We start from the raw sequence: 25,928 nt of genomic DNA, 5'->3' as shown, positions 1-25,928 counted from the left end.
GACAGTCTTATAACATGTTATTCAATAAATCTATGTTTTGTTCGAAAAATGTGCATATTTCAGGTATAAATCATAGTTTACATTGCAGCTACAATCAGAAGTTGCACCGAAAGCAGACAGAATAATTACAGACACCAACGTCAAATACCTAATTACTCATCATAAAACATTTCTGAAAAATACATAGTGTACAGCAATTGAAAGACAGGCATCTTGTGTTTCCAGACAATATTTCCGATTTATCAAGTGTTTTACAGCGAAAACACAATATAGCGTTATATTAGCTTAGCACAATAGCCAGAAAGACAAGCCATTTCCCAGTAGCAAAAGTAAGCGATCGTAACAAACAAGCAAAATATATATAATTTTTGACTAACCTTGATTTTCTTCCTCAGATGACAGTCCTATAACATCAGGTTATACATACACTTATGTTTTGTTCGAAAATGTGCATATTTAGAGCTGAAATCAATGGTTACACCGTGTGCTAACTTAGCTACTTTTCCCCACTACGTCCGGATTTTTCCTGACACTTTTTCTGACACACATATTCTGACCAAATAGCTATTCATAAACATAACTAAAAAATACATGTTGTATAGGAAATGATAGATCCATTAGTTCTTAATGAAATCGCAGTGTTAGAATTCAAAAAAATAACTTCATTATGATATGCAGCTTCGGTATAGCTAGAGTACCCAAACGTTGGCCGCCCACGACTAGTTCACATGCACGACAGATATATGAAATAGCATCATAAAATGTTTCTTACTTTTGCTGATCTTTCATCAGAATGTTGGACAAGGTGTCCTTTGTCCAGAACAGTCGTTGTTTGGAATTAGAACGTTCATTTTCCCTCTTCATTTAGCACGCGCGCTAGCCGGGTGGTACGAATCGCTCCATCGTCAACAAAGTCAGAGAACGGAACACGGCAAAACTCCCGAAAAATTTTCAATAATCTGATTAAACTATATTGAAAAAACATACTTTACGATGATATGGTCACATGTATCAAATAAAATCAAAGCCGGAGATATTGGTCGTCCATAACGGCAGCTAAACAGAAGGCAATCCCACTGTCCAGCGCGCGCTCCTCAGAGTACCGGAAATGAGGGACACGTCATACAAAGAGCCTGTATTCAACGTCAGACCAAGATAAACACGAAATTTCTTCTCTCACCGCCTCTTGACACCCAGGGGAAGGTGTATGAAGTGCACGTAGACTCTTACGTATCATGCCCATGTATAGGCAGGGAGTAGAAGAGAGCCTCGGTTTCAGACATTCCACTTCCTGGTCAGGAAGTGTGCTGCAGAATGACTTCTGTTTCACTCAGAGAAATAATTCAAACGGTTTTAGAAACTAGAGAGTGTTTTCTATCCAATAGTAATAATAATATGCATATTGTACGAGCAAGAATTGAGTACGAGGCCGTTTGAAATGGGCACATTTTATCTGGCTACTCAATACGCCCCCTGCAGCCCAAACAGGTTAAATGCTGAGCTGTAATCGATGAACAGCATTCTTACGTAGGTATTCCTCTTGTCCAGATGGGTTAGGGCATTGTGATTGTGATTGCGTCGTCTGTGGACCTATTGAGGCAGTAAGCAAATTGGAGTGGGTCTAGGGTGTCAGGTAGGGTGGAGGTGATATGATCCTTGACTAGTCTCTCAAAGCACTTCATGATGACGGAAGTGAGTGCTACGGGGCGATAGTCATTTAGCTCAGTTACCTGAGCTTTCTTGGGAACAGGAACAATGGTGGCCCTCTTGAAGCATGTGGGAACAGCAGACTGGGCTAGGGATTGACTGAATATTCCGTAAACACACCAAACAGCTGGTCTGCGCATGCTCTGAGGACGCGGCTGGGGATGCGAGGGTTAACGCGTTTAAACGTTTTACTCACATTGGCTGCGGTGAAGGAGGGCCCGCAGGTTTTGGTAGCGGGCTGTGTCAGTGGTTCTGTATTGTCCTCAAAGCGAGCAAAGAAGTTGTTTAGTTTGTCTGGGAGCAAGACATCGGTGTCCACAATGGGGTTGGTTGTCTTTTTGGAATCTGTGATTCACTGTAGACCCTGCCACATACGTCTCGTGTCTGAGCCGTTGAATTGCGACTCTACTTTGTCTCTATACTGACGCTTAGCTTGTTTGATTGCCTTGCGGAGGGAATAGCTACACTGTTTGTATTCGGTAATGTTTCTGGTCGCCTTGCCATGATTAAAAGCAGTGGTTCGCACTTTCAGTTTTGCGCGAATGCTGCCATCAATCCACGGTTTCTGGTTGGGGAAGGTTTTAATAGTCACCGTAGGTACAACATCACCTATTCACTTGCTAATAAACTCGCTCGTTACCATAAGAAAAGGGCAACCAGCCAGACAACATTGTAAATATAACCAATATTTGTATTTTTACAGTATTTATCTTCCCCTACCATTTGTACTTCAAATACTGTTACAACACCGTACACAGTTGATAACATAACATTTGTAATGCCTTTTTGAAACCTTTGTGAGTCTAATGAGTTACTGTTAATTTCTAATTTCTTATTGTTTAAACTCAGCAAAAAAAGAAACGTACATTTTTCAGGACCTTGTCTTTCAAAGATAATTCGTAAAAATCCAAAGAAACAGTTTAAACACTGTTTCCCATGCTTGTTCAATGAACCATAAACAATTAATGAACATCCACCTATGGAACAGTCGTTAAATACACTAACAGCTTTCCTCCGGTAGGTAATTAAGGTCACAGTTATAAAAACTTAGGACACTAAAGAGGCCTTTCTACTGACTCTGAAAAACACCATAAGAAAGATGCCCAGGTCCCTGCTCATCTGCGTGAACGTGCCTTAGGCATGCTGCAAGGAGGCATGAGGACTGCAGATGTGGCCAGTGCAATAAATTGCAACATCCATACTGTGACATGCCTAAGACAGCGCTACAGGGAGACAGGACGTACAGCTGATCATCCTCTCAGTGGCAGACCACGTGTAACAACAGCTGCACAGAATCGGTACATACGAACATCAAATCAAATCAAATGTATTTATATAGCCCTTCTTACATCAGCTGATATCTCAAAGTGCTGTACAGAAACCCAGCCTAAAACCCCAAACAGCAAGCAATGCAGGTGTAGAAGCACGGTGGCTAGGAAAAACTCCCTAGAAAGGCCAAAACCTAGGAAGAAACCTATGGAGGGACCAGGCTATGAAGGGTGGCCAGTCCTCTTCTGGCTGTGCCGGGTGGAGATTATAACAGAACATGGCCAAGATGTTCAAATGTTCATAAATGACCAGCATGGTCAAATAATAATAATCACAGTAGTTGTCGAGGGTGCAGCAAGTCAGCACCTCAGGAGTAAATGTCAGTTGGCTTTTCATAGCCAATCATTAAGAGTATCTCTACCGCTCCTGCTGTCTCTAGAGAGTTGAAAACAGCAGGTCTGGGACAGGTAGCACGTCCGGTGAACAGGTCAGGGTTCCATAGCCGCAGGCAGAACAGTTGAAACTGGAGCAGCAGCACGGCCAGGTGGACTGGGGACAGCAAGGAGTCATCATGCCAGGTCCTAGGGCTCAGGTCCTCCGAGAGAGAGAAAGAAAGAGAGAAAGAGAGAATTAGAGAGAGCATACTTAAATTCACACAGGACACCGGATAAGACAGGAGAAGTACTCCAGATATAACAAACTGACCCTAGCACCCCGACACATAAACTACTGCAGCATAAATACTGGAGGCTGAGACAGGAGGGGTCAGGAGACACTGTGGCCCCATCCGATGATAACCCCGGGCAGGGCCGAACAGGAAGGATATAACCCCACCCACTTTGCCAAAGGACAGCCCCCACACCACTAGAGGGATATCTTCAACCACCAACTTACCATCCTTAGACAAGGCCGAGTATAGCCCACAAAGATCTCCGCCACGGCACAACCCAAGGGGGGGCGCCAACCCAGACAGGAAGATCACGTCAGTGACTCAACCCACTCAAGTGACCTACCCCTCCTAGGGACGGCATGAAAGAGCACCAGTAAGCCGGTGACTCAGCCCCTGTAATAGGGTTAGAGGCAGAGCATCCCGGTGGAGAGAGGGGAACCGGCCAGGCAGAGACAGCAAGGGCAGTTCGTTGCTCCAGAGCCTTTCTGTTCACCTTCACACTCCTGGGCCAGACTACACTCAATCATATGACCCACTGAAGAGATGAGTCTTCAGTAAAGACTTAAAAGTTGAGACCGAGTCTGCGTCTCTCACATGGGTAGGCAGACCATTCCATAAAAATGGAGCTCTATAGGAGAAAGCCCTGCCTCCAGGTGTTTGCTTAGAAATTCTAGGGACAATTAGGAGGCCTGCGTCTTGTGACCATAGCGTACGTGTAGGTATGTACGGCAGGACCAAATCGGAAAGATAGGTAGGAGCAAGCCCATGTAATGCTTTGTAGGTTAGCATTAAAACCTTGAAATCAGCCCTTGCCTTAACAGGAAGCCAGTGTAGGGAGCCTAGCACTGGAGTAAAATGATCAAATTTTTTGGTTCTAGTCAAGATTCTAGCAGCCGTATTTAGCACTAACTGAAGTTTATTTAGTGCTTTATCCGGGTAGCCGGAAAGTAGAGCATTGCAGTAGTCTAACCTAGAAGTAACAAAGGCATGGATGAATTTTTCTGCATCATGTTTGGACAGAAAGTTTCAGATTTTTGCAATGTTACGTAAATGGAAAAAGCTGTCATTGAAACAGTCTTGATATGTTCGTCAAAAGAGAGATCAGGGTCCAGAGTAACGCCGAGGTCCTTCACAGTTTTATTTGAGACGACTTTACAACCATCAAGATTAATTGTCAGATTCAACAGAATATCTCTTTGTTTCTTGGAATCTAGAACAAGCATCTCTGTTTTGTCCGAGTTTAAAAGTAGAACGTTTGCAGCCATCCACGTCCTTATGTCTGAAACACAGGCTTCTAGCGAGGGCAATTTTGGGGCTTCACCATGTTTCATTGAAATGTACAGCTGTGTCATCCGCATAGCAGTGAAAGTTAACATTATGTTTTCGAATGACATCCCCAAGAGGTAAAATATATAGTGAAAACAGTAGTGGTCCTAAAACGGAACCTTGAGGAACACCGAAATGTACAGTTGATTTGTCAGAGAACAAACCATTCACAGAGACAAACTGATATCTTTCCGACAGATAAGATCTAAACCAGGCCAGAACTTGTCCGTGTAGACCAATACAGGTTTCCAATCTCTCCAAACGAATGTGGTGATCGATGGTATCAAAAGCAGCACTAAGGTCTAGGAGCACGAGGACAGATGCAGAGCCTCGGTCTGGCGCCATTAAAAGGTCATTTACCACCTTCACAAGTGCAGTCTCAGTGCTATGATGGGGTCTAAAACCAGACTGAAGCATTTCGTATACATTGTTTATCTTCAGGAAGGCAGTGAGTTGCTGCGCAACAGCTTGTTCTAAAATGTTTGAGAGGAATGGAAGGTTCGATATTGGCCGATAGTTTTTTATATTTTCTGGGTCAAGGTTTGGCTTTTTCAAGAGAGGCTTTATTACTGCCACTTTTAGTGAATTTGGTACACATCCGGTGATAGAGAGCCGTTTATTATGTTCAACATAGGAGGGCCAAGCACAGGAAGCAGCTCTTTCAGTAGTTTAGTTGGAATATGGTCCAGTATGCAGCTTGAAGGTTTAGAGGCCATGATTATTTTCATCATTGTGTCAAGAGATATAGTACTAAAACACTTAATTGTCTCTCTTGATCCTAGGTCCTGGCAGAGTTGTGCAGACTCAGGACAGCTGAGCTTTGGAGGAATATACAGATTTAAAGAGGAGTCCGTAATTTGCTTTCTAATGATCATGATCTTTTCCTCAAAGAAGTTCATGAATGTATTACTACTGAAGTGAAAGCCATCCTCCTTTGGGGAATGATGCTTTTTAGTCAGCTTTGCGACAGTATCAAAAATAAATTTTGAATTGTTCTTATTTTCCTTAATTAAGTTGGAAAAATAGGATGACCGAGCAGCAGTGAGGGCTCTTCGATACTGCACGGTACTGTCTTTCCAAGCTAGTCGGAAGACTTCCAGTTTGGTGTGGCGCCATTTCCATTCCAATTTTCTGGAAGCTTGCTTCAGAGCTCGGGTATTTTCTGTATACCAGGGAGCTAGTTTCTTATGACAAATGTTTTTTGTTTTTAGGGGTGCAACTGCATCTAGGGTATTGCGCAAGGTTAAATTGAGTTCCTCAGTTAGGTGGTTAACTGATTTTTGTCCTCTGACGTCCTTGGGTAGGCAGAGGGAGTCTGGAAGGGCATCAAGGAATCTTTGTGTTTTCTGAGAATTTATAGCACGACTGTTGATGCTCCTTGGTTGGGGTCTGAGCAGATTATTTGTTGCGATTGCAAACATAATAAAATGGTGGTCCGATAGTCCAGGATTATGAGGAAAAACATTACGATCTACAACATTTATTCCATGGGACAAAACTAGATCCAGAGTATGACTGTGGCAGTGAGTAGGTCCAGAGACATGTTGGACAAAACCCACTGAGTGGATGAAGGCTCCGAAAGCCTTTTGGAGTGGGTCTGTGGACTTTTCCATGTGAATATTAAAATCACCAAAAATGTGAATATTATCTGCTATGACTACAAGGTCCGATAGGAATTCAGGGAACTCGGTGAGGGACGCTGTATATGGCCCAGGAGGTCTGTAAACAGTATCTATAAAAAGTGATTGAGCATAGATTTCATGACTAGAAGCTCAAAAGACGAAAACGTCTTTTTTTTTGTAAATTGAAATTTGCTATGGTAAATGTTAGCAACACCTCCGCCTTTGCGGGATGCACGGGGGATATGGTCACTAGTGTAACCAGGAGGTGAGGCCTCATTTAACACAGTAAATTCATCAGGCTTAAGCCATGTTTCAGTCAGGCCAATTACATCAAGATTATGATCAGTGATTAGTTCATTGACTATAACTGCCTTTGAAGTGAGGGATCTAACATTAAGTAGCCCTATTTTGAGATGTGAGGTATCACAATCTCTTTCAATAATGGCAGGAATGGAGGAGGTCTTTATCCTAGTGAGATTGCTAAGGCGAACACCGCCATGTTTAGTTTTGCCCAACCTAGGTCGAGGCACAGACACGGTCTCAATGGGGATAGCTGAGCTGACTACACTGACTGTGCTAGTGGCAGACTCCACTAAGCTGGCAGGCTGGCTAACAGCCTGCTGCCTGGCCTGCACCCTATTTCATTGTGGAGCTAGAGGAGTTAGAGCCCTGTCTATGTTGGTAGATAAGATGAGAGCACCCCTCCAGCTAGCATGGAGTCCGTCACTCCTCAGCAGGCCAGGCTTGGTCCTGTTTGTGGGTGAGTCCCAGAAAGAGAGACAATTATCTACAAATTCTATCTTTTGGGAGGGGCAGAAAACAGTTTTCAACCAGCGATTGAGTTGTGAGACTCTGCTGTAGAGCTCATCACTCCCCCTAACTGGGAGGGGGCCAGAGACAATTACTCGATGCCGACACATCTTTCTAGCTGATTTACACGCTGAAGCTATGTTGCGCTTGGTGACCTCTGACTGTTTCATCCAAACATCGTTGGTGCCGACGTGAATAACAATATCTCAATACTCTCTACACTCGCCAGTTTTAGCTTTAGCCAGCACCATCTTCAGATTAGCCTTAACGTCGGTAGCCCTGCCCCCTGGTAAACAGTGTATGATCGCTGGATGATTCGTTTTAAGTCTAATACTGCGGGTAATGGAGTCGCCAATGACTAGGGTTTTCAATTTGTCAGAGCTAATGGTGGGAGGCTTCGGCGTCTCAGACCCCATAACGGGAGGAGTAGAGACAAGAGAAGGCTCGGCCTCAGACTCCGACTCGTTGCTTAATAGGGAGAACCGGTTGAAAGTTTCTGTCGGCTGAATGAGCGACACCGGTTGAGCATTCCTACAGCATTTCCCTCCAGAAGCCATGAGAAAGTTATCCGGCTGCGGGGACTGTGCGAGGGGATTTATACTACTATCTGTACTTACTGGTGGCACAGACGCTGTTTCATCCTTTCCTACACTGAAATTACCCTTGCCTAACGATTGCGTCTGAAGCTGGGCTTGCAGCACAGCTATCCTCGCCATAAGGCGATTGTTCTCCTGTATATTATGAGTACAGCGACTGCAATTAGAAGGCATCATGTTAATGTTACTACTTAGCTTCAGCTGTTGAAGGTGCTGACGAACCATGTCCAGATAAAGCGTCCGGAGTGAAAAAGTTGAATGAAAAAAAAGTTGTGAGGGAAAAACAAAAAATATAAACTGTAATTAAAAAGTAAAAAACGTAAAGTTGTCAGGTAGCAAAGTAAGGTTGGCAACAAAACGCACAGCAACACGTAAACAAGTCTGCAAGTTGTGACTGCAAATTACGTTTTTTTTTCCCCCCCATCACACCTGCGGGACAGGATGGCAACAACAACTGCCCGAGTTACACCAGGAACGCACAATCCCTCCATCAGTGCTCAGACTGTCCGCAATAGGCTGCCTAGAATGCCAGCATCCCGGAGTCGCCTCTTCACTGTTGACGTTGACACGGGTGTTTTGAGGGTACTATTTAATTAAGCTGCCAGTTGAGGACTTGTGAGGCGTCTGTTTCTCAAACTAGACACTCTAATGTACTTGTCCTCTTGCTCAGTTGTGCACCGGGGCCTCCCACTCCTCTTTCTATTCTGGTTAGAGACAGTTTGCAGTGTTCTGTGAAGGGAGTAGAACACGGCGTTGTACGAGATCTTCAGTTTCTTGGCAATTTCTCACATGGAATAGCCTTCATTTCTCAGAACAAGAATAGACTGACGAGTTTCAGAAGAGAGGTCTTTGTTTCTAGCCATTTGGGCCTGTAATCGAACCCACAAATGCTGATTCTCCAGATACTCAACTAGTCTAAAGAAGGCCAGTTTTCAACTGTGCTAACATAATTGCAAAAGGGTTTTCTAATGATAAATTAGCCTTTTAAAATGATAAACTTGGATTAGCTAACACAACGTGCCATTGGAACAAAGGAGTGATGGTTGCTGATAATGGGCCTCTGTACGCCTTGTAGATATTCCATAAAAATTCCAGCTACAATAGTAATTTACAACATTAATAACAATGTCTACACTGTATTTGTAACGGTCGTCTTTCGGTGAGAGAGTAGACCAAGGCGCAGCGGGTTGTGAATACATAATGAACTTTATTTAACAAGACGAAACTAAACACACGAAGAACACTTGATATATTTTACAAAACAACAAAACGAATTAGACAGACCTGAACGAGAGAACTTACATAAAACATGAAGAACGCACGAACAGGAACAGACTACATATACTAACGACAACGAAACAGTCCCGTGTGGTGCGAACATACACTGACACGGACGACAATCACCCACAAACAAACAGTGAGAACAACCTACCTTAATATGACTCTCAATCAGAGGAAACGTCAAACACCTGCCTCTAATTGAGAGCCATACCAGGCAACCCAAAACCAACATAGAAACAGAAAACATAGACTGCCCACCCAAAACTCACGCCCTGACCAATAAACACATACCAAACAACAGAAAACAGGTCAGGAACGTGACAGTATTTCTGATCAATGTGATCTTATTTTAATGCACAACAAAAAAAATGTCAGCAGACTAGAATAGCAGCGCTGGTTTCCCAGTGTTACGAGATGTGCCAAGCCAATAGATGGCGCTGCTGTTATGTGCATCTGAGTGTGATATTATATAGTACTAGTGAGCCAAGTTAGGCATTACTTGCTATGCACTGAATGGCGTTGTATGCATGCTACAGAGTGATGCTGACGTAAAGACTTTCTAATCAACATTACTTTGCTCTTGTATAGAACAAACACCATACAAAACATGGTGTCAGAAGTCAGAACCAAATAGGTATATCCTTGACGAATCAAAATATCAAAATGACACATGGATAAATGCACAGTAGGAAGGGACGTATCAACTTGCTAACCAGCTACAAAACATTATAATAACGACACCGACAACAATGGCTTACCCAGTAATTCCAGTACCAGAGCCTTTGGACATGAAGGGCGATACGTACGACAACTGGACATTTTATCCAGCACAATGGAAAAACTATGAGATAGCTACCGGTGTGGACAAAAAGGATGCAAAAGTCCGCATAGCAACTCTGCTAACCGTGATTGGAAATGAATGTCATCTCTTACAGCGGCATCTTCATATGGCTGAAGCAGAGAACTGACCCGGTAAAAATGATAGAAGCGCTAGTGAAACACTTTGAGCCATTCAGGAATGTGATCTATGAGAGGTAAATGTTTAATGCTTGTCAACAAAGTCAATGTGAAACATCAGAGCAGTACATTTCAAATCTGAGGAAGCTAGCAGACACGTGAATTTGGTGCATTACTAGAGGACTAGTCCGTGACAGGCTTGTCATAGGCACTAAAGATATAGCTGCGCGAGCACGCATGCTCAGAGAACCGAACCTCACTCTGAATAAAGCCATTGACGTGTGGTTCAAGTGAACAACACAAATGCAAATCAGGAAAATTGGTAGAGGTGAACCAGAGACAGTAAATTATACCTCCCGTGAGCGATGTTCAGAATCAGAATTGTCATAAACAGACAGAGTTTACAGGGGATAATAACAAACATAGAATGCCAAACGACGTACCCTGTCATTACTGTGGTTCAGTGCATGCCAAAGCTAAATGCCCAGCACACGGTGTCACCTCTAAAGCATGTGGCAAACCAAACCACTTTGCACAACATAAACCTCAATCTATTAGACGAAGTTAATGAGTCAGATGACCAAACATCAGATGCAATGTGGTACATCTCACAGGTTAATTCTGTGGAAGACAAGGCAAAAAAAGTGTTAATTAACTTTAAGCTAGCTCCACTCAGTGATGAGCCATTGACATATGACCCCAGCCATACAATTAAATGTCAACTAGACACAGGATCAACAATGAATGTCATAAGCTATGGGGACATACAGCGAGTCATGCAAGATGGCAATCCAGTTGTCCTACCCAGCAAAGCTACACTATATGACGACACACTGATAAAACCAACAGGAGAATGCAATCTCAAAGCAGATCATGATGGAAAATGTTTTTATATCAAATTTCAGGTCATGGAGACATCCCAACTTCCTCTGCTGTCAGCTGACACGTGTGAAAGACTCAGCCTACTACATGTGCAACACAGCCATGTGCTACATCACGTCGACACCCCAAGTACCACATCCACTGAGGTCATCATGACAACTGAGGAGATCATCTCCAGGTACAAGGACGTGTTGGATGGGCTTGGCTGCCTTCCTGGAGAGCTACACCTGGAAGTAGACAATGCAGCCCGGCCTGTGTAGCAGCTACCAAGACGGATACCTATTCCACTGAAGGAAAGGGTCACAAAGGCCATACATTCAATGGACAATGCAGACATCATCACGAAAGTCACAGAGCCAACACTGTGGATCAGCAACATGGTTGTCATTGAAAAACCTTACTGAGATCACACTTCCAGATGCCCTCAATAGAAGAGATTATACCAGAGATATCCAACGCAAAGGTATTCTCAGTTCTCAATACCAAAGATGGATACTGGAAAGTCGAACTTGATGAAGTGAGCAGCTATCTAACAACTTTCTGGACACCTGTAGGCAGGTATAGATGGCTGAGAATGCCATTTGGAATCAAGCCAGCAGCTGAAGAATACCAACGCAGACAGTGAGAAGCACTACAGGGACTAAAAGGAGTGTGTGTGATTGCAGATCACTACTCTATGGATGTGGTGACACACACAAAGAGGCGATGGCAGATCATGACAGAAACCTCACAGCTCTCCTGCAGAGAGCAAGAGATGTCAACCTGAAGCTGAACAAAAATAAACTCAGGTTAAAGCTGCCTAGTGTGACATACATGGGTCATATTCTCACCACAGAGGGCCTTCGCCTTGACCCAGAGAAAATAACAGCCGTTCAGAACATGGGTACACCGACCAATGTCAAGTCACTACAGCGGCTGTTGGGGTTTGTGAACTATCTTGCTAAATTCATGCCCCGCCTATCTGATGTGTGTGACCCGCTCAGAAGACTGACTAACAAGGACATTGAATGGACATGGCAACCACAGCATGACGCAGCAGTTGAGACTATCAAACAGTTAGTCACACAACACCCAGTGCTCAAATACTACGACCTGAATGATGAAGTCACACTGCAGTGTGATGTCAGTGAGACAGGTTTGGGTGCAGCCGTTCTACAGAAAGGACAACCTGTTGCATTTGCCTCCAGAATATTGACTCAGACAGAACAAAGATATGCACAGATTGAGAAAGAATGTCTCTCCATTGTTTTTGCATGTAACATGTTTGAACGGCATTTGCATGGCAGAGAGATCATTACAATACACAGCGACCACAAACCGCGTGAGACGATCTTCAAGAAATCCCTACACACAGCACGCAAGCGACTGCAGAGAATGTTGCTAGGGCTACAAAGATACCAACTCCATGTGCAATACAAACAAGGCAAATACAAACATGTAGCTGACTTTCTGTCCAGAACAGCTCAATCAACCACAGAGCACAGAGCACAGACAAATTCAAACACCAGCCACGGTCTACGCTATGGGACTGGCCACAACTGACCTGGAACAGGTGGATCACACCAGTGATGTCAACATCTCAACTAAGACAATGGAGTCAATCAAAACTGTTCCCAAGACTTACTGTTTCAGGCTCTGTACGCACAAATCACCAACAGCTGGCCTGGAACCAAACAGGCTGTGAGTCACACACTGAAAGATTTCTGGATGTACAAAGAGGAGCTCACCACAGAAAATGGACTGATAATCAAAGGAAACAGGGTCTTCATCCCTGACATGTTACGCACTGACTTTCTACACAAAATACAGTCTGGCCACTCAGGCATAGAGGCCAGTCTCAAAAAGGTGATGCTGTTTTCTGGCCAAGGATTACGGAGGACGTCAAGATCTTTATCAGCAAATGTGCCATGGACCCATGGAAAGCCATGTTGGCTTGGCGGAATACTCCAACAGAGGGACTTAACAGTTCTCCGGTACAGCGACTCATGTCCAGACGCACGATCCTACCAACCATGAAAAAACTGCTCAAACCGCAAGTGGTACAAAATGTCATTCCAAGAAAACAAGCCAAAGGGCTGACAGCAAAACATCACTATGACAAACATGCCTGTGACATGCCCAACATCGTCCAAGGACAAACAGTAAGGGTTCTTCTCCACCCCAACAACTCAGCAAGCACTTGGACACTGGGCATAATATGCACTGATCAACTCAGTGAACGGTTGTATGAAGCACTAGTGAATGGTAAAAAAATACTGCAGAAACAGAAAAGACATTCGTCCAGTGACTGAACAACTCAGGATTCCCCCGAACAATCGCCAAACAAACACAGATGAGGATGACTGAGGACCATGGAACAAACCCGCCATCCCCGCAGGTGGTGAAAAACAGGCTGTTGATATGTAAAATATCACTTTGAGACACACCAGAACCAGGACAAATATCAGGCCGCCTGTGAGATACTCCAGAGACTATGTTGTTTAATCTTAAAAGTTATACATTTTTGGTATTTTTTTGTAAGAGGGAAGAGGGTAGCCTGCTTATTGACTTTAAAGTTGATGCTTATTGAAGGTACTTGAATAAGAACACAGTTAGTTGTTTTTGTTTTCACTGGCAAGGGTCTAACCCCAGGTCTTCTGTCTATGAGTCAGGAGGAGTTATCTTCATTTGTTCGGTAAAGGAAGATGTTACGAGATGTCGCCAAGCCAATAGATGGCGCTGCTGTTATGTGCATCTGAGTGTGATATTATATAGTACTAGTGAGCCAAGTTAGGCATTACTTACTATGCACTGAATGGCGCTGTATGCATGCTACAGAGTGATGCTGACGTAAAGACTTTCTAATCAACATTACCTTGCTCTTGTATAGAACAAACACCATACAAAACACCCTGCGGCCCTCCAACTGGCCTTGGTAAATACTATAGCAACTCCATGTTCACCTTCTCAAGCCTTCTCTCTCTTTAGATCCCTCCCTCCCTCCCTCCCTCCCTCCCTCCCTCCCTCCCTCCCTCCCTCCCTCCCTTTCTCTCTCTCTCTCTTTCTCTGTCTCTTGCTCTCTATCAACAACAAGGTGCTTTTTTCTCAGCATGACCCCACAGACTTAACTTACTGTAGCATCCCGCAAGCCTGATACACAGAACCCTTCAGAGAGAGATTGAAAACACACATACATACATACATACATACATACATACATACATACATACATACATACATACATACATACATACATACATACATACATACATACATACATACATACATACATACATACATACATACATACATACATACATACATACATACATACATACATGCATGCATGCATGTACTCACACCCACACCCACTCACACACACAAATGTTTGTTTTACTATCCTTGTGATGACCAAACAATTGTTTTCCATTCAAAATCCTATTTTCCCTAACCCCTAACCCTAACCTAACCCTAAACCTAACCCCTAACCCTAACCTAAACCTAAACCTAAACCTAACCCCTAAACCTAACCCCTAAACCTAACCCCTAACCCTAACCCTAACCCTAAACCTGACCTAACCCTGACCTAACCCTAAACCTAACCACTAACCCTAACCTAACCCTAAACCTAACCCCTAACCCTAACCTAACCCTAAACCTAACCCCTAACCCTAAACCTAACCCTAACCTAACCCTAAACCTAAACCTAACCCTAACCCTAAACCTAAACCAACCCTAAACCTAACCTAACCCTAACCACTAACCACTAACCCTAACCCTAACCTAACCCTAACCTAACCCTAACCTAACCCTAACCTAACCCCTAAGCCTAAAAAAGCAATTTTCCATGTGGGGACCAGCGAAATGTTCCCGCTTGTCCGAATGTTCCTTGTTTTACTATCCTTGTGAGCACTTCTGGTCCCCACAGGGATAGTAAAACCAAACCACACACACATTCTTGCCCGGGGGTGTGATGTTTGAGTTCTGCTGAGGCATGACCTGCACACGATTTTGATAATCATCCAAGTTAAGAAAGGAGAGAGAGAGAAAGGAGAGAGAGAGAAAGGAGAGAGAGAGAAAGGAGAGAGAGAGAAAGGAGAGAGAGAAAGGAGAGAGAGAGAAAGGAGAGAGAGAGAGAGAGAGAGAAAGGAGAGAGAGAGAAAGGAGAGAGAGAGAAAGGAGAGAGAGAGAAAGGAGAGAGAGAAAGGAGAGAGAGAGAGAGAGAGAGAGAGAGAGAGAGAGAGAGAGAGAGAGAGAGAGAGAGAGAGAGAGAGAGAGAGAGAGAGAGAGAGAGAGAGATTAATAGGGCACACACAGTCTAGCAGGTGGCTGTGGAGGACAGGTGTTATTATTACATTAGAAAAGTAAATCAGTGTAATTTTAAGTCCTTTCCGTGGAAACACTAATCTGTTTACATTCTGTGGTCATGTCCAAATACACATATTTGCGTCCTAAATAGTAGGCCTTTTAAATATGTGAAAAAATTCAGTTTAATAGTATGCAACATTTCTCAAATCTAGTATACTTTAAATGCCCGGATGTCACACTCATTGGGCTTTGACAGCAGCTGATCAGTTAGATATGGGGATGCACTACCGGAATCAACCAATAGCAGGAAACAACGCAATCACACATGACACATTCTCAGTATGTGAAAATAGAATGTGTCATAGTACGGGACTGGGGGTGTGGCTGCCTAAAATGTCATGATAATCACGCCTTTTAATTTCAACATATGAATTGTTTTCATTTTGTAGGCGAGGCTACTTATTGCATTATTGAATGTATGGATCAAGCCTTAGCAGTCCTTCTCATCTCGTTCCCTATGATTAGTGCTTTAGTTTATTATATTGCTGTCCAGCGGTTCTAAATCTGCGATGCACCCGACTGTCCATGGTTTTTTGTGCAATAGCCTTTTGATTTGAACATTTGAAAAGTTTTGTTGTGTTTACTAGGCTATTTAATTTAATTTCTACACTGTATGTTACAGCACCTTGTTTTCACTAATGAATATGTTGAAAAGGTACCAAATGATGGGTTTCTGTCTTCAGTCCTTTTTAGATAGGACAGATGGGCTATATGGTCTACAGTATAGGTTGGATGTGATAGTCTGCCTGTAACCAGCCTGAGTAGGCCTAGAACCCCATTCCTATTCTATTCAGAGTTTAGAGAAGTTATTTGAATTGGAAATGAACTATTATCAGGCAGGTTAATGTGATGCATGTCTGTTGAATTTGGACAAATCCACCCGCAGTCTGCCGCGCCCCACCTACTCAGCCAGTCAGAAGTCGCTACTGCGTTGGGGCACTGGCATACTGGATACTTTTTACTAAACGGTATTTGCTCAATAGTATGCAACGTTTAGTACATAGTATGCAGTTTAAGTATGTAATATGCTAGTATTGGTATTCAGACACTGCCACCATCTGAAAGTTACAAGTCTTATTCCCCTCTCTGTCCTCTTTCCCCTCTCTGTCCTATTCCCCTCTCTGTCTTCTTTCCCCTCTCTGTCCTATTCCCCTCTCTGTCCTCTTTCCCCTCTCTGTCCTCTTTCCCCTCTCTGTCCTCTTTCCCCTCTCTGTCCTATTCCCCTCTCTGTCCTCTTTCCCCTCTCTGTCCTCTTTCCCCTCTCTGTCCTCTTTCCCCCCTCTGTCCTATTCCCCTCCCTGTCCTCTTTCCCCTCTGTCTTCTTTCCCCTCTCTGTCCTCTTTCCCCTCTCTGTCCTCTTTCCCCTCTCTGTCCTCTTTCCCCTCTCTGTCCTCTTTCCCCCCTCTGTCCTCTTTCCCTCTCTGTCCTCTTTCCCCTCTCTGTCCTCTTTCCCCTCTCTGTCCTATTCCCCTCTCTGTCCTCTTTCCCCTCTCTGTCCTCTTTCCCCTCTCTGTCCTCTTTCCCCTCTCTGTCCTATTCCCCTCCCTGTCCTCTTTCCCCTCTGTCTTCTTTCCCCTCTCTGTCCTCTTTCCCCTCTCTGTCCTCTTTCCCCTCTCTGTCCTATTCCCCTCTCTGTCCTATTCCCCTCTCTGTCCTCTTTCCCCTCTCTGTCCTATTCCCCTCTCTGTCCTATTCCCCTCTCTGTCCTATTCCCCTCTCTGTCCTCTTTCCCCTCTCTGTCCTCTTCCCCTCTCTGACCTCTTTCCCCTCTCTGACCTCTTTCCCCTCTCTGTCCTCTTTCCCCTCTCTGTCCTATTCCCCTCTCTGTCCTAATCCCCTCTCTGTCCTAATCCCCTCTCTGTCTTCTTTCCCCTCTCTGTCCTCTTTCCCCTCTCTGTCCTCTTTCCCCTCTCTGTCCTCTTTCCCCTCTATGTCCTCTTTCCCCTCTCTGTCCTCTTTCCCCTCTCTGTCCTCTTTCCCCTCTATGTCCTCTTTCCCCTCTATGTCCTCTTTCCCCTGTCTGTCCTCTTTCCCCTCTCTGTCTTCTTTCCCCTCTCTGTCTTCTTTCCCCTCTCTGTCTTCTTTCCCCTCTCTGTCTTCTTTCCCCTCTCTGTCTTCTTTCCCCTCTCTGTCCTATACCCCTCTCTGTCCTATTCCCCTCTCTGTCTTCTTTCCCCTCTCTGTCCTCCTTCCCTCTCTGTCCTATTCCCCTCTCTGTCTTCTTTCCCCTCTCTGTCTTCTTTCCCCTCTCTGTCCTATTCCCCTCTCTGTCCTATTCCCCTCTCTGTCTTCTTTCCCCTCTCTGTCTTCGTTACCCTCTCTGTCCTCTTTCCCCTGTCCTCTTTCCCCTCTCTGTCCTATTCCCCTCCCTGTCCTCTTTCCTCTCTCTGTCTTTGTTCCCCTCTCTGTCCTATTTCCCCTCTCTGTCCTCTTTCCCCTCTCTGTCCTCTTTCCCATCTCTGTCCTATTCCCCTCTATGTCCTCTTTCCCCTCTCTGACCTCTTTCCCCTCTCTGACCTCTTTCCCCTCTCTGTCCTCTTTCCCCTCTCTGTCCTATTCCCCTCTCTGTCCTAATCCCCTCTCTGTCCTAATCCCCTCTCTGTCTTCTTTCCCCTCTCTGTCCTCTTTCCCCTCTCTGTCCTCTTTCCCCTCTCTGTCCTCTTTCCCCTCTATGTCCTCTTTCCCCTCTCTGTCCTCTTTCCCCTCTCTGTCCTCTTTCCCCTCTATGTCCTCTTTCCCCTCTATGTCCTCTTTCCCCTGTCTGTCCTCTTTCCCCTCTCTGTCTTCTTTCCCCTCTCTGTCTTCTTTCCCCTCTCTGTCTTCTTTCCCCTCTCTGTCTTCTTTCCCCTCTCTGTCTTCTTTCCCCTCTCTGTCTTCTTTCCCCTCTCTGTCCTATACCCCTCTCTGTCCTATTCCCCTCTCTGTCTTCTTTCCCCTCTCTGTCCTCCTTCCCTCTCTGTCCTATTCCCCTCTCTGTCTTCTTTCCCCTCTCTGTCTTCTTTCCCCTCTCTGTCCTATTCCCCTCTCTGTCCTATTCCCCTCTCTGTCTTCTTTCCCCTCTCTGTCTTCGTTACCCTCTCTGTCCTCTTTCCCCTGTCCTCTTTCCCCTCTCTGTCCTATTCCCCTCCCTGTCCTCTTTCCTCTCTCTGTCTTTGTTCCCCTCTCTGTCCTATTTCCCCTCTCTGTCCTCTTTCCCCTCTCTGTCCTCTTTCCCCTCTCTGTCCTATTCCCCTCTATGTCCTCTTTACCCTCTCTGTCCTATTCCCCTCTCTGTCCTATTCCCCTCCCTGTCCTCTTTCCCCTTGCTGTCTTCTCTCCCCTCTCTGTCCTATTCCCCTCCCTGTCCACTTTCCCCTCTGTCTTATTCCCCTCTCTGTGCTCTTTCCTCTTTCTGTCCTATTCCCCTCTCTGTCCTATTCCCCTCTCTGTCCTCTTTCCCCTCTCTGTCCTCTTTCCCCTCTCTGTCCTCTTTCCCCTCGCTGTCCTATTCCCCTCGCTGTCCTATTCCCCTCTCTGTCCTCTTTACCCTCTCTGTCCTCTTTCCCCTCGCTGTCCTCTTTCCCCTCTCTGTCCTCTTTCCTCTCCCTGTCCTCTTTCCTCTCCCTGTCCTCTTTCCTCTCCCTGTCCTCTTTCCTCTCTCTGTCTTCTTTCCCCTCCCTGTCGTCTTTCCCCTCTCTGTCCTCTTTCCCCTCTCTGTCCTCTTTCCCCTCTCTGTCCTCTTTCCCCTCTCTGTCCTATTCCCCTTTCTGTCCTCTTTCCCCTCTCTGTCCTATTTCCCCTCTCTGTCCTCTTTCCTCTCCCTGTCCTCTTTCCTCTCTCTGTCTTCTTTCCCCTCCCTGTCCTCTTTCCCCTCTCTGTCCTCTTTCCCCTCTCTGTCCTCTTTCCCCTCTCTGTCTTCTTTCCCCTCTCTGTCCTATTCCCCTTTCTGTCCTATTCCCCTCTCTGTCCTCTTTACCCTCGCTGTCCTCTTTCCCCTCTCTGTCCTCTTTCCTCTCCCTGTCCTCTTTCCTCTCCCTGTCCTCTTTCCTCTCCCTGTCCTCTTTCCTCTCCCTGTCTTCTTTCCCCTCCCTGTCCTCTTTCCTCTCCCTGTCCTATTCCCCTCTCTGTCCTCTTTCCCCTCTCTGTCCTCTTTCCCCTCTCTGTCCTCTTTCCCCTCTCTGTCCTCTTTCCCCTCTCTGTCCTCTTTCCCCTCTCTGTCCTCTTTCCCCTGTCTGTCCTCTTTCCCCTCTCTGTCCTCTTTCCCCTCTCTGTCCTCTTTCCCCTCTCTGTCCTCTTTCCCCTCTCTGTCCTCTTTCCCCTCTCTGTCCTATTCCCCTCCCTGTCCTCTTTCCTCTCTCTGTCTTCTTTCCCCTCTCTGTCTTTGTTCCCCTCTCTGTCCTATTTCCCCTCTCTGTCCTCTTTCCCCTCTCTGTCCTCTTTCCCCTCTCTGTCCTCTTTCCCCTCTCTGTCCTCTTTCCCCTCTCTGTCCTATTCCCCTCTATGTCCTCTTTCCCCTCTCTGTCCTATTCCCCTCTCTGTCCTATTCCCCTCCCTGTCCTCTTTCCCCTTGCTGTCTTCTCTCCCCTCTCTGTCCTTTTCCCCTCCCTGTCCACTTTCCCCTCTGTCTTATTCCCCTCTCTGTGCTCTTTCCTCTTTCTGTCCTATTCCCCTCTCTGTCCTATTCCCCTCTCTGTCCTCTTTCCCCTCGCTGTCTTCTTTCCCCTCTCTGTCCTATTCCCCTTTCTGTCCTATTCCCCTCTCTGTCCTCTTTACCCTCGCTGTCCTCTTTCCCCTCGCTGTCCTCTTTCCCCTCTCTGTCCTCTTTCCTCTCCCTGTCCTCTTTCCTCTCCCTGTCCTCTTTCCTCTCTCTGTCTTCTTTCCCCTCCCTGTCCTCTTTCCCCTCTCTGTCCTCTTTCCCCTCTCTGTCCTCTTTCCCCTCTCTGTCTTCTTTCCCCTCTCTGTCTTCTTTCCCCTCTCTGTCCTATTCCCCTTTCTGTCCTCTTTCCCCTCTCTGTCCTATTTCCCCTCTCTGTCCTATTTCCCCTCTCTGTCCTCTTTCCTCTCCCTGTCCTATTTCCCCTCTCTGTCCTATTTTCCCTCTCTGTCCTATTTCCCCTCTCGGTCCTCTTTCCTCTCCCTGTCCTCTTTCCTCTCTCTGTCTTCTTTCCCCTCCCTGTCCTCTTTCCCCTCTCTGTCCTCTTTCCCCTCTCTGTCTTCTTTCCCCTCTCTGTCCTATTCCCCTTTCTGTCCTATTCCCCTTTCTGTCCTATTCCCCTTTCTGTCCTATTCCCCTTTCTGTCCTATTCCCCTCTCTGTCCTCTTTCCCCTCGCTGTCCTCTTTCCCCTCGCTGTCCTCTTTCCCCTCCCTGTCCTCTTTCCCCTCCCTGTCCTCTTTCCCCTCCCTGTCCTCTTTCCCCTCTCTGTCCTCTTTCCCCTCTCTGTCCTATTCCCCTCTCTGTCCTATTCCCCTCTCTGTACTCTTTCCCCTCGCTGTCCTCTTTCCCCTCGCTGTCCTCTTTCCCCTCGCTGTACTCTTTCCCCTCTCTGTACTCTTTCCCCTCTCTGTCCTCTTTCCCCTCCCTGTCCTCTTTCCCCTCTCTGTCCTCTTTCCTCTCTCTGTCCTCTTTCCTCTCTCTGTCTTCTTTCCCCTCCCTGTCTTCTTTCCCCTCCCTGTCCTGTTTCCCCTCTCTGTCCTCTTTCCCCTCTCTGTCCTCTTTCCCCTATTGTCCTCTTTCCCCTCTCTGACCTCTTTCCCCTCTCTGACCTCTTTCCCCTCTCTGACCTCTTTCCCCTCTCTGTCCTCTTTCCCCTCCCTGTCCTCTTTCCTCTCCCTGTCCTCTTTCCTCTCCCTGTCCTCTTTCCTCTCCCTGTCCTCTTTCCTCTCTCTGTCTTCTTTCCCCTCCCTGACCTCTTTCCCCTCTCTGTCCTCTTTCCCCTCTCTGTCTTCTTTCCCCTCTCTGTCCTATTCTCCTTTCTGTCCTATTCCCCTCTCTGTACTCTTTCCCCTCGCTGTCCTCTTTCCCCTCTCTGTCCTCTTTCCCCTCCCTGTCCTCTTTCCTCTCCCTGTCCTCTTTCCTCTCTCTGTCTTCTTTCCCCTCCCTGTCCTGTTTCCCCTCTGTCTTCTTTCTCCTCTCTGTCCTCTTTCCCCTCTCTGTCTTCTTTCCCCTCTCTGTCCTCTTTCCCCTCTCTGTCCTCTTTCCCCTCTCTGTCCTCTTTCCCCTCTCTGTCCTCTTTCCCCTCTCTGTCTTTTTTCCCCTCTCTGTCCTCTTTCCCCTCTCTGGCCTCTTTCCCCTATTGTCTTCATTCCCCTCTCTGACCTCTTTCCCCTCTCTGACCTCTTTCCCCTCTCTGACCTCTTTCCCCTCTCTGTCCTATTTCCCTCCCTGTCCTCTTTCCTCTCTCTGTCTTCTTTCCCCTCTCTGTCCTCTTTCCCCTCTCTGTCCTCTTTCCCCTCTCTGTCCTCTTTCCCCTCTCTGTCCTCTTTCCCCTCTCTGTCCTCTTTCCCCTCTCTGTCCTATTCCCCGCCCTGTCCTCTTTCCTCTCTCTGTCTTCTTTCACCTCTCTGTCTTCTTTCACATCTCTGTCCTCTTTCCCCTCTCTGTCCTCTTTCCCCTCTCTGTCCTCTTTCCCCTCTCTGTCCTCTTTCCCCTCTCTGTCCTCTTTACCCTCGCTGTCCTCTTTCCCCTCTCTGTCCTCTTTCCCCTCTCTGTCCTCTTTCCCCTCTCTGTCCTCTTTCCCCTCTCTGTCCTCTTTCCTCTCCCTGTCCTCTTTCCCCTCTCTGTCCTCTTTCCCCTCTCTGTCCTCTTTCCCCTCCCTGTCCTCTTTCCTCTCTCTGTCTTCTTTCCCCTCCCTGTCCTTTTTCCCCTCTGTCTTCTTTCTCCTCTCTGTCCTCTTTCCCCTCTCTGTCTTCTTTCCCCTCTCTGTCTTCTTTCCCCTCTCTGTCCTCTTTCCCCTCTCTGTCCTCTTTCCCCTCTCTGTCCTCTTTCCCCTCTCTGTCCTCTTTCCCCTCTCTGTCCTCTTTCCCCTCTCTGTCTTTTTTCCCCTCTCTGTCCTCTTTCCCCTCTCTGGCCTCTTTCCCCTATTGTCTTCATTCCCCTCTCTGACCTCTTTCCCCTCTCTGACCTCTTTCCCCTCTCTGACCTCTTTCCCCTCTCTGTCCTATTCCCCTCCCTGTCCTCTTTCCTCTCTCTGTCTTCTTTCCCCTCTCTGTCCTCTTTCCCCTCTCTGTCCTCTTTCCCCTCTCTGTCCTCTTTCCCCTCTCTGTCCTCTTTCCCCTCTCTGTCCTCTTTCCCCTCTCTGTCCTCTTTCCCCTCTCTGTCCTCTTTCCCCTCTCTGTCCTCTTTCCTCTCTCTGTCTTCTTTCACCTCTCTGTCTTCTTTCACCTCTCTGTCTTCTTTCACATCTCTGTCCTCTTTCCCCTCTCTGTCCTCTTTCCCCTCTCTGTCCTCTTTCCCCTCTCTGTCCTCTTTCCCCTCGCTGTCCTCTTTCCCCTCTCTGTCCTCTTTCCCCTCTCTGTCCTCTTTCCCCTCTCTGTCCTCTTTCCCCTCTCTGTCCTATTCCCCTCTCTGTCCTATTCCCCTCTCTGTCCTCTTTCCCCTCTCTGTCCTCTTTCCCCTTTCTGTCCTCTTTCCCCTTTCTGTCCTCTTTCCCCTTTCTGTCCTCTTTCCCCTTTCTGTCCTCTTTCCCCTTTCTGTCCTCTTTCCCCTTTCTGTCCTATTCCCCTCTCTGTCCTATTCCCCTCTCTGTCCTATTCCCCTCTCTGTCCTCTTTCCCCTCGCTGTCCTATTCCCCTCGCTGTCCTCTTTCTCCTCTCTGTCCTCTTTCCCCTCTCTGTCTTCTTTCCCCTCTCTGTCCTCTTTCCCCTCTCTGTCTTTTTCCCCCTCTCTGTCCTCTTTCCCCTCTCTGTCTTTTTTCCCCTCTCTGTCTTTTTTCCCCTCTCTGGCCTCTTTCCCCTATTGTCTTCATTCCCCTCTCTGACCTCTTTCCCCTCTCTGACCTCTTTCCCCTCTCTGACCTCTTTCCCCTCTCTGTCCTCTTTCCCCTCTCTGTCCTCTTTCCCCTCTCTGTCCTCTTTCCTCTCTGTCTTCTTTCCCCTCTCTGTCTTCTTTCCCCTCTCTGTCCTCTTTCCCCTCTCTGTCCTCTTTACCCTCGCTGTCCTCTTTCCCCTCGCTGTCCTCTTTCCCCTCTCTGTCCTCTTTCCTCTCCGTCCTCTTTCCTCTCCCTGTCCTCTTTCCCCTCTCTGTCCTATTCCCCTCCCTGTCCTCTTTCCCCTCTCTGTCCTATTCCCCTCTCTGTCCTCTTTCCCCTTTCTGTCCTATTCCCCTCTCTGTCCTATTCCCCTCTCTGTCCTCTTTCCCCTCGCTGTCCTCTTTCCCCTCACTGTCTTCTTTCCCCTCTCTGTCCTATTTCCCCTCTCTGTCCTCTTTACCCTCGCTGTCCTCTTTCCCCTCTCTGTCCTCTTTCCTCTCCCTGTCCTCTTTCCTCTCCCTGTCCTCTTTCCCCTCCCTGTCCTATTCCCCTCCCTGTCCTCTTTCCCCTCTCTGTCCTCTTTCCCCTCTCTGTCCTCTTTCCTCTCCCTGTCCTCTTTCCCCTCTCTGTCCTATTCCCCTCCCTGTCCTCTTTCCCCTCTCTGTCCTCTTTCCCCTCTCTGTCCTATTCCCCTCTCTGTCCAGTTTCCCCTTTCTGTCCTCTTTCCCCTTTCTGTCCTATTCCCCTCTCTGTCCTATTCCCCTCTCTGTCCTATTCCCCTCTCTGTCCTATTCCCCTCTCTGTCCTCTTTCCCCTCGCTGTCCTCTTTCCCCTCGCTGTCCTCTTTCCCCTCTCTGTCCTATTCCCCTCTCTGTCCTCTTTCCCCTCTCTGTCTTCTTTCCCCTCTCTGTCCTCTTTCCCCTCTCTGTCTTCTTTCCCCTCTCTGTCCTCTTTTCCCTCTCTGGCCTCTTTCCCCTCCCTGTCCTCTTTCCCCTCTCTGTCCTATTCCCCTCTCTGTCCTATTCCCCTCCCTGTCCTCTTTCACCTCTCTGTCTTCTTTCACCTCTCTGTCTTCTTTCCCCTCTCTGTCCTCTTTCCCCTCGCTGTCCTCTTTCCCCTCTCTGTCCTCTTTCCCCTACTGTGTTCGTTCCCCTCTCTTGCTTATCAACATATAGTATGTTGGTAGTATGACCATCTGTAGATGTAATATCTGGACTATCCAAATGTCTGTCTCCCTCTCTGTCTCTCATCGCCCTCTCTTTCTCCTCCCTTTCTCTCCCTACCTGTCTCAAAGCGATAAGTCCTCATCCTTACTTCCTTTGTCTGTCTGTCTGTCTGTCTGTCTGTCTGTCTGTCTGTCTGTCTGTCTGTCTGTCTGTCTGTCTGTCTGTCTGTCTGTCTGTCTGTCTGTCTGTCTGTCTGTCTGTCTGTCTGTCTGTCTGTCTGTCTGTCTCTCATTCTCTCTCCTGTCTGTCTTTCTGTCTGTCCCTCTCTCCACTCTCTGAATGTTTCTAGGCTGTGGCTATGGGCCAGGGCTAGTTGAATGGTCTTAGTTCGTTAGCCCTTCCCATGCTGGTGTTAACTATCTATTGGATACAGCTTGCTGAAGGCTGTAAATGTCTTACAGAAAAAGCTCCTTTCCTAGTTTAGTCAAAGTTGACAAGAGTTTTATATGATAGACCGTAGGTTGTTAATATATTGCATTAAATCAATCAATTTCTCTCTCTCTCTCCCTCTCTCTCTCCCTCTCTCTCTCTCTCTCCCTCTCTCTCTCTCTCTCCCTCTCTCCCTCTCTCTGCAGTGCCGTCCTTCCAAAGGGAGGAAGAGGGGTTACTGCTGGTGTGTGGATAAGTACGGTCAGCCTCTCCCTGGCTATGATGGAAAGGAGAGAGGAGAAGCCCAGTGTTACAACCTGGAGAACAAATAAGAGGCAGAGAGAGGATGGAGTGATGGAGAGAGGAATGAGGCAAGGAGAGAGGAATGAGGCAAGGAGAGAGGAATGGGAGAGAGAGATACTTGTTTTTTACTCCTGCCTTGCACGTAACCGTCGAAAGAGTGCTGGACCGTTGACCTCAGGTCACATGACTGCCGGGTGGGGGAGGGAGAGGGAGGGAGGAGGAGGGAGGGGAAGAGGGGGGAGGGAGGGGAAGGGAGGGGCAGACTGGGACAGCACAGCCTAATAGGCCAAGCCTTCTGTCCATCATCTGCAGCTATCTGCTCTATGCTATGGGAACCTCTAACTACCCTCGTATGAAAACAAGAGAGAGAGAAACTAAACATCTGCACTATTATTTTAGAGAGAGAGGAAGGAGGGACTTTTCCACTCACTTTAAAGAGGATTTGTCTGTGACTGTGACCCAATGCAACATGCTTGTGTATGTTTGTGTGTGTGTATGCATGCATGTGTGTGTGTGTGCGTGCATGTGTGTATGCCTGCGTGTGAGCATGAGTGCGAGCATGTATGAGTGTTTGTGTGTGTGTATGTGTGTGTAAATGCTGTCTTTCAATAAGCTC

At 46.9% G+C, this 25,928-nt stretch overlaps 1 protein-coding gene across 1 annotated transcript in view; it reads left to right on the top strand.

The window, feature by feature from the left end:
* LOC120054303 (insulin-like growth factor-binding protein 3) overlaps positions 1-25,500 on the top strand; it is a 45,336-nt gene extending 19,836 nt beyond the window's left edge. Inside the window, exon 3 of the mRNA XM_039001718.1 lies at positions 25,216-25,500. Coding sequence (XP_038857646.1) covers positions 25,216-25,341 — 126 coding nt within the window. The 3' untranslated portion in view covers positions 25,342-25,500. The remainder of the gene's footprint in view (positions 1-25,215) is intronic.
* Positions 25,501-25,928: the final 428 nt, after the last annotated feature.

The sequence above is a fragment of the Salvelinus namaycush genome, chromosome 10 (assembly GCF_016432855.1).
Source record: "Salvelinus namaycush isolate Seneca chromosome 10, SaNama_1.0, whole genome shotgun sequence".
In the NCBI taxonomy this organism is placed as follows: Eukaryota; Metazoa; Chordata; class Actinopteri; order Salmoniformes; family Salmonidae; genus Salvelinus; species Salvelinus namaycush.
The sequence above is the reverse complement of the archived record's forward strand: the minus strand, read 5'-3'. Positions and strand labels throughout refer to the sequence as shown.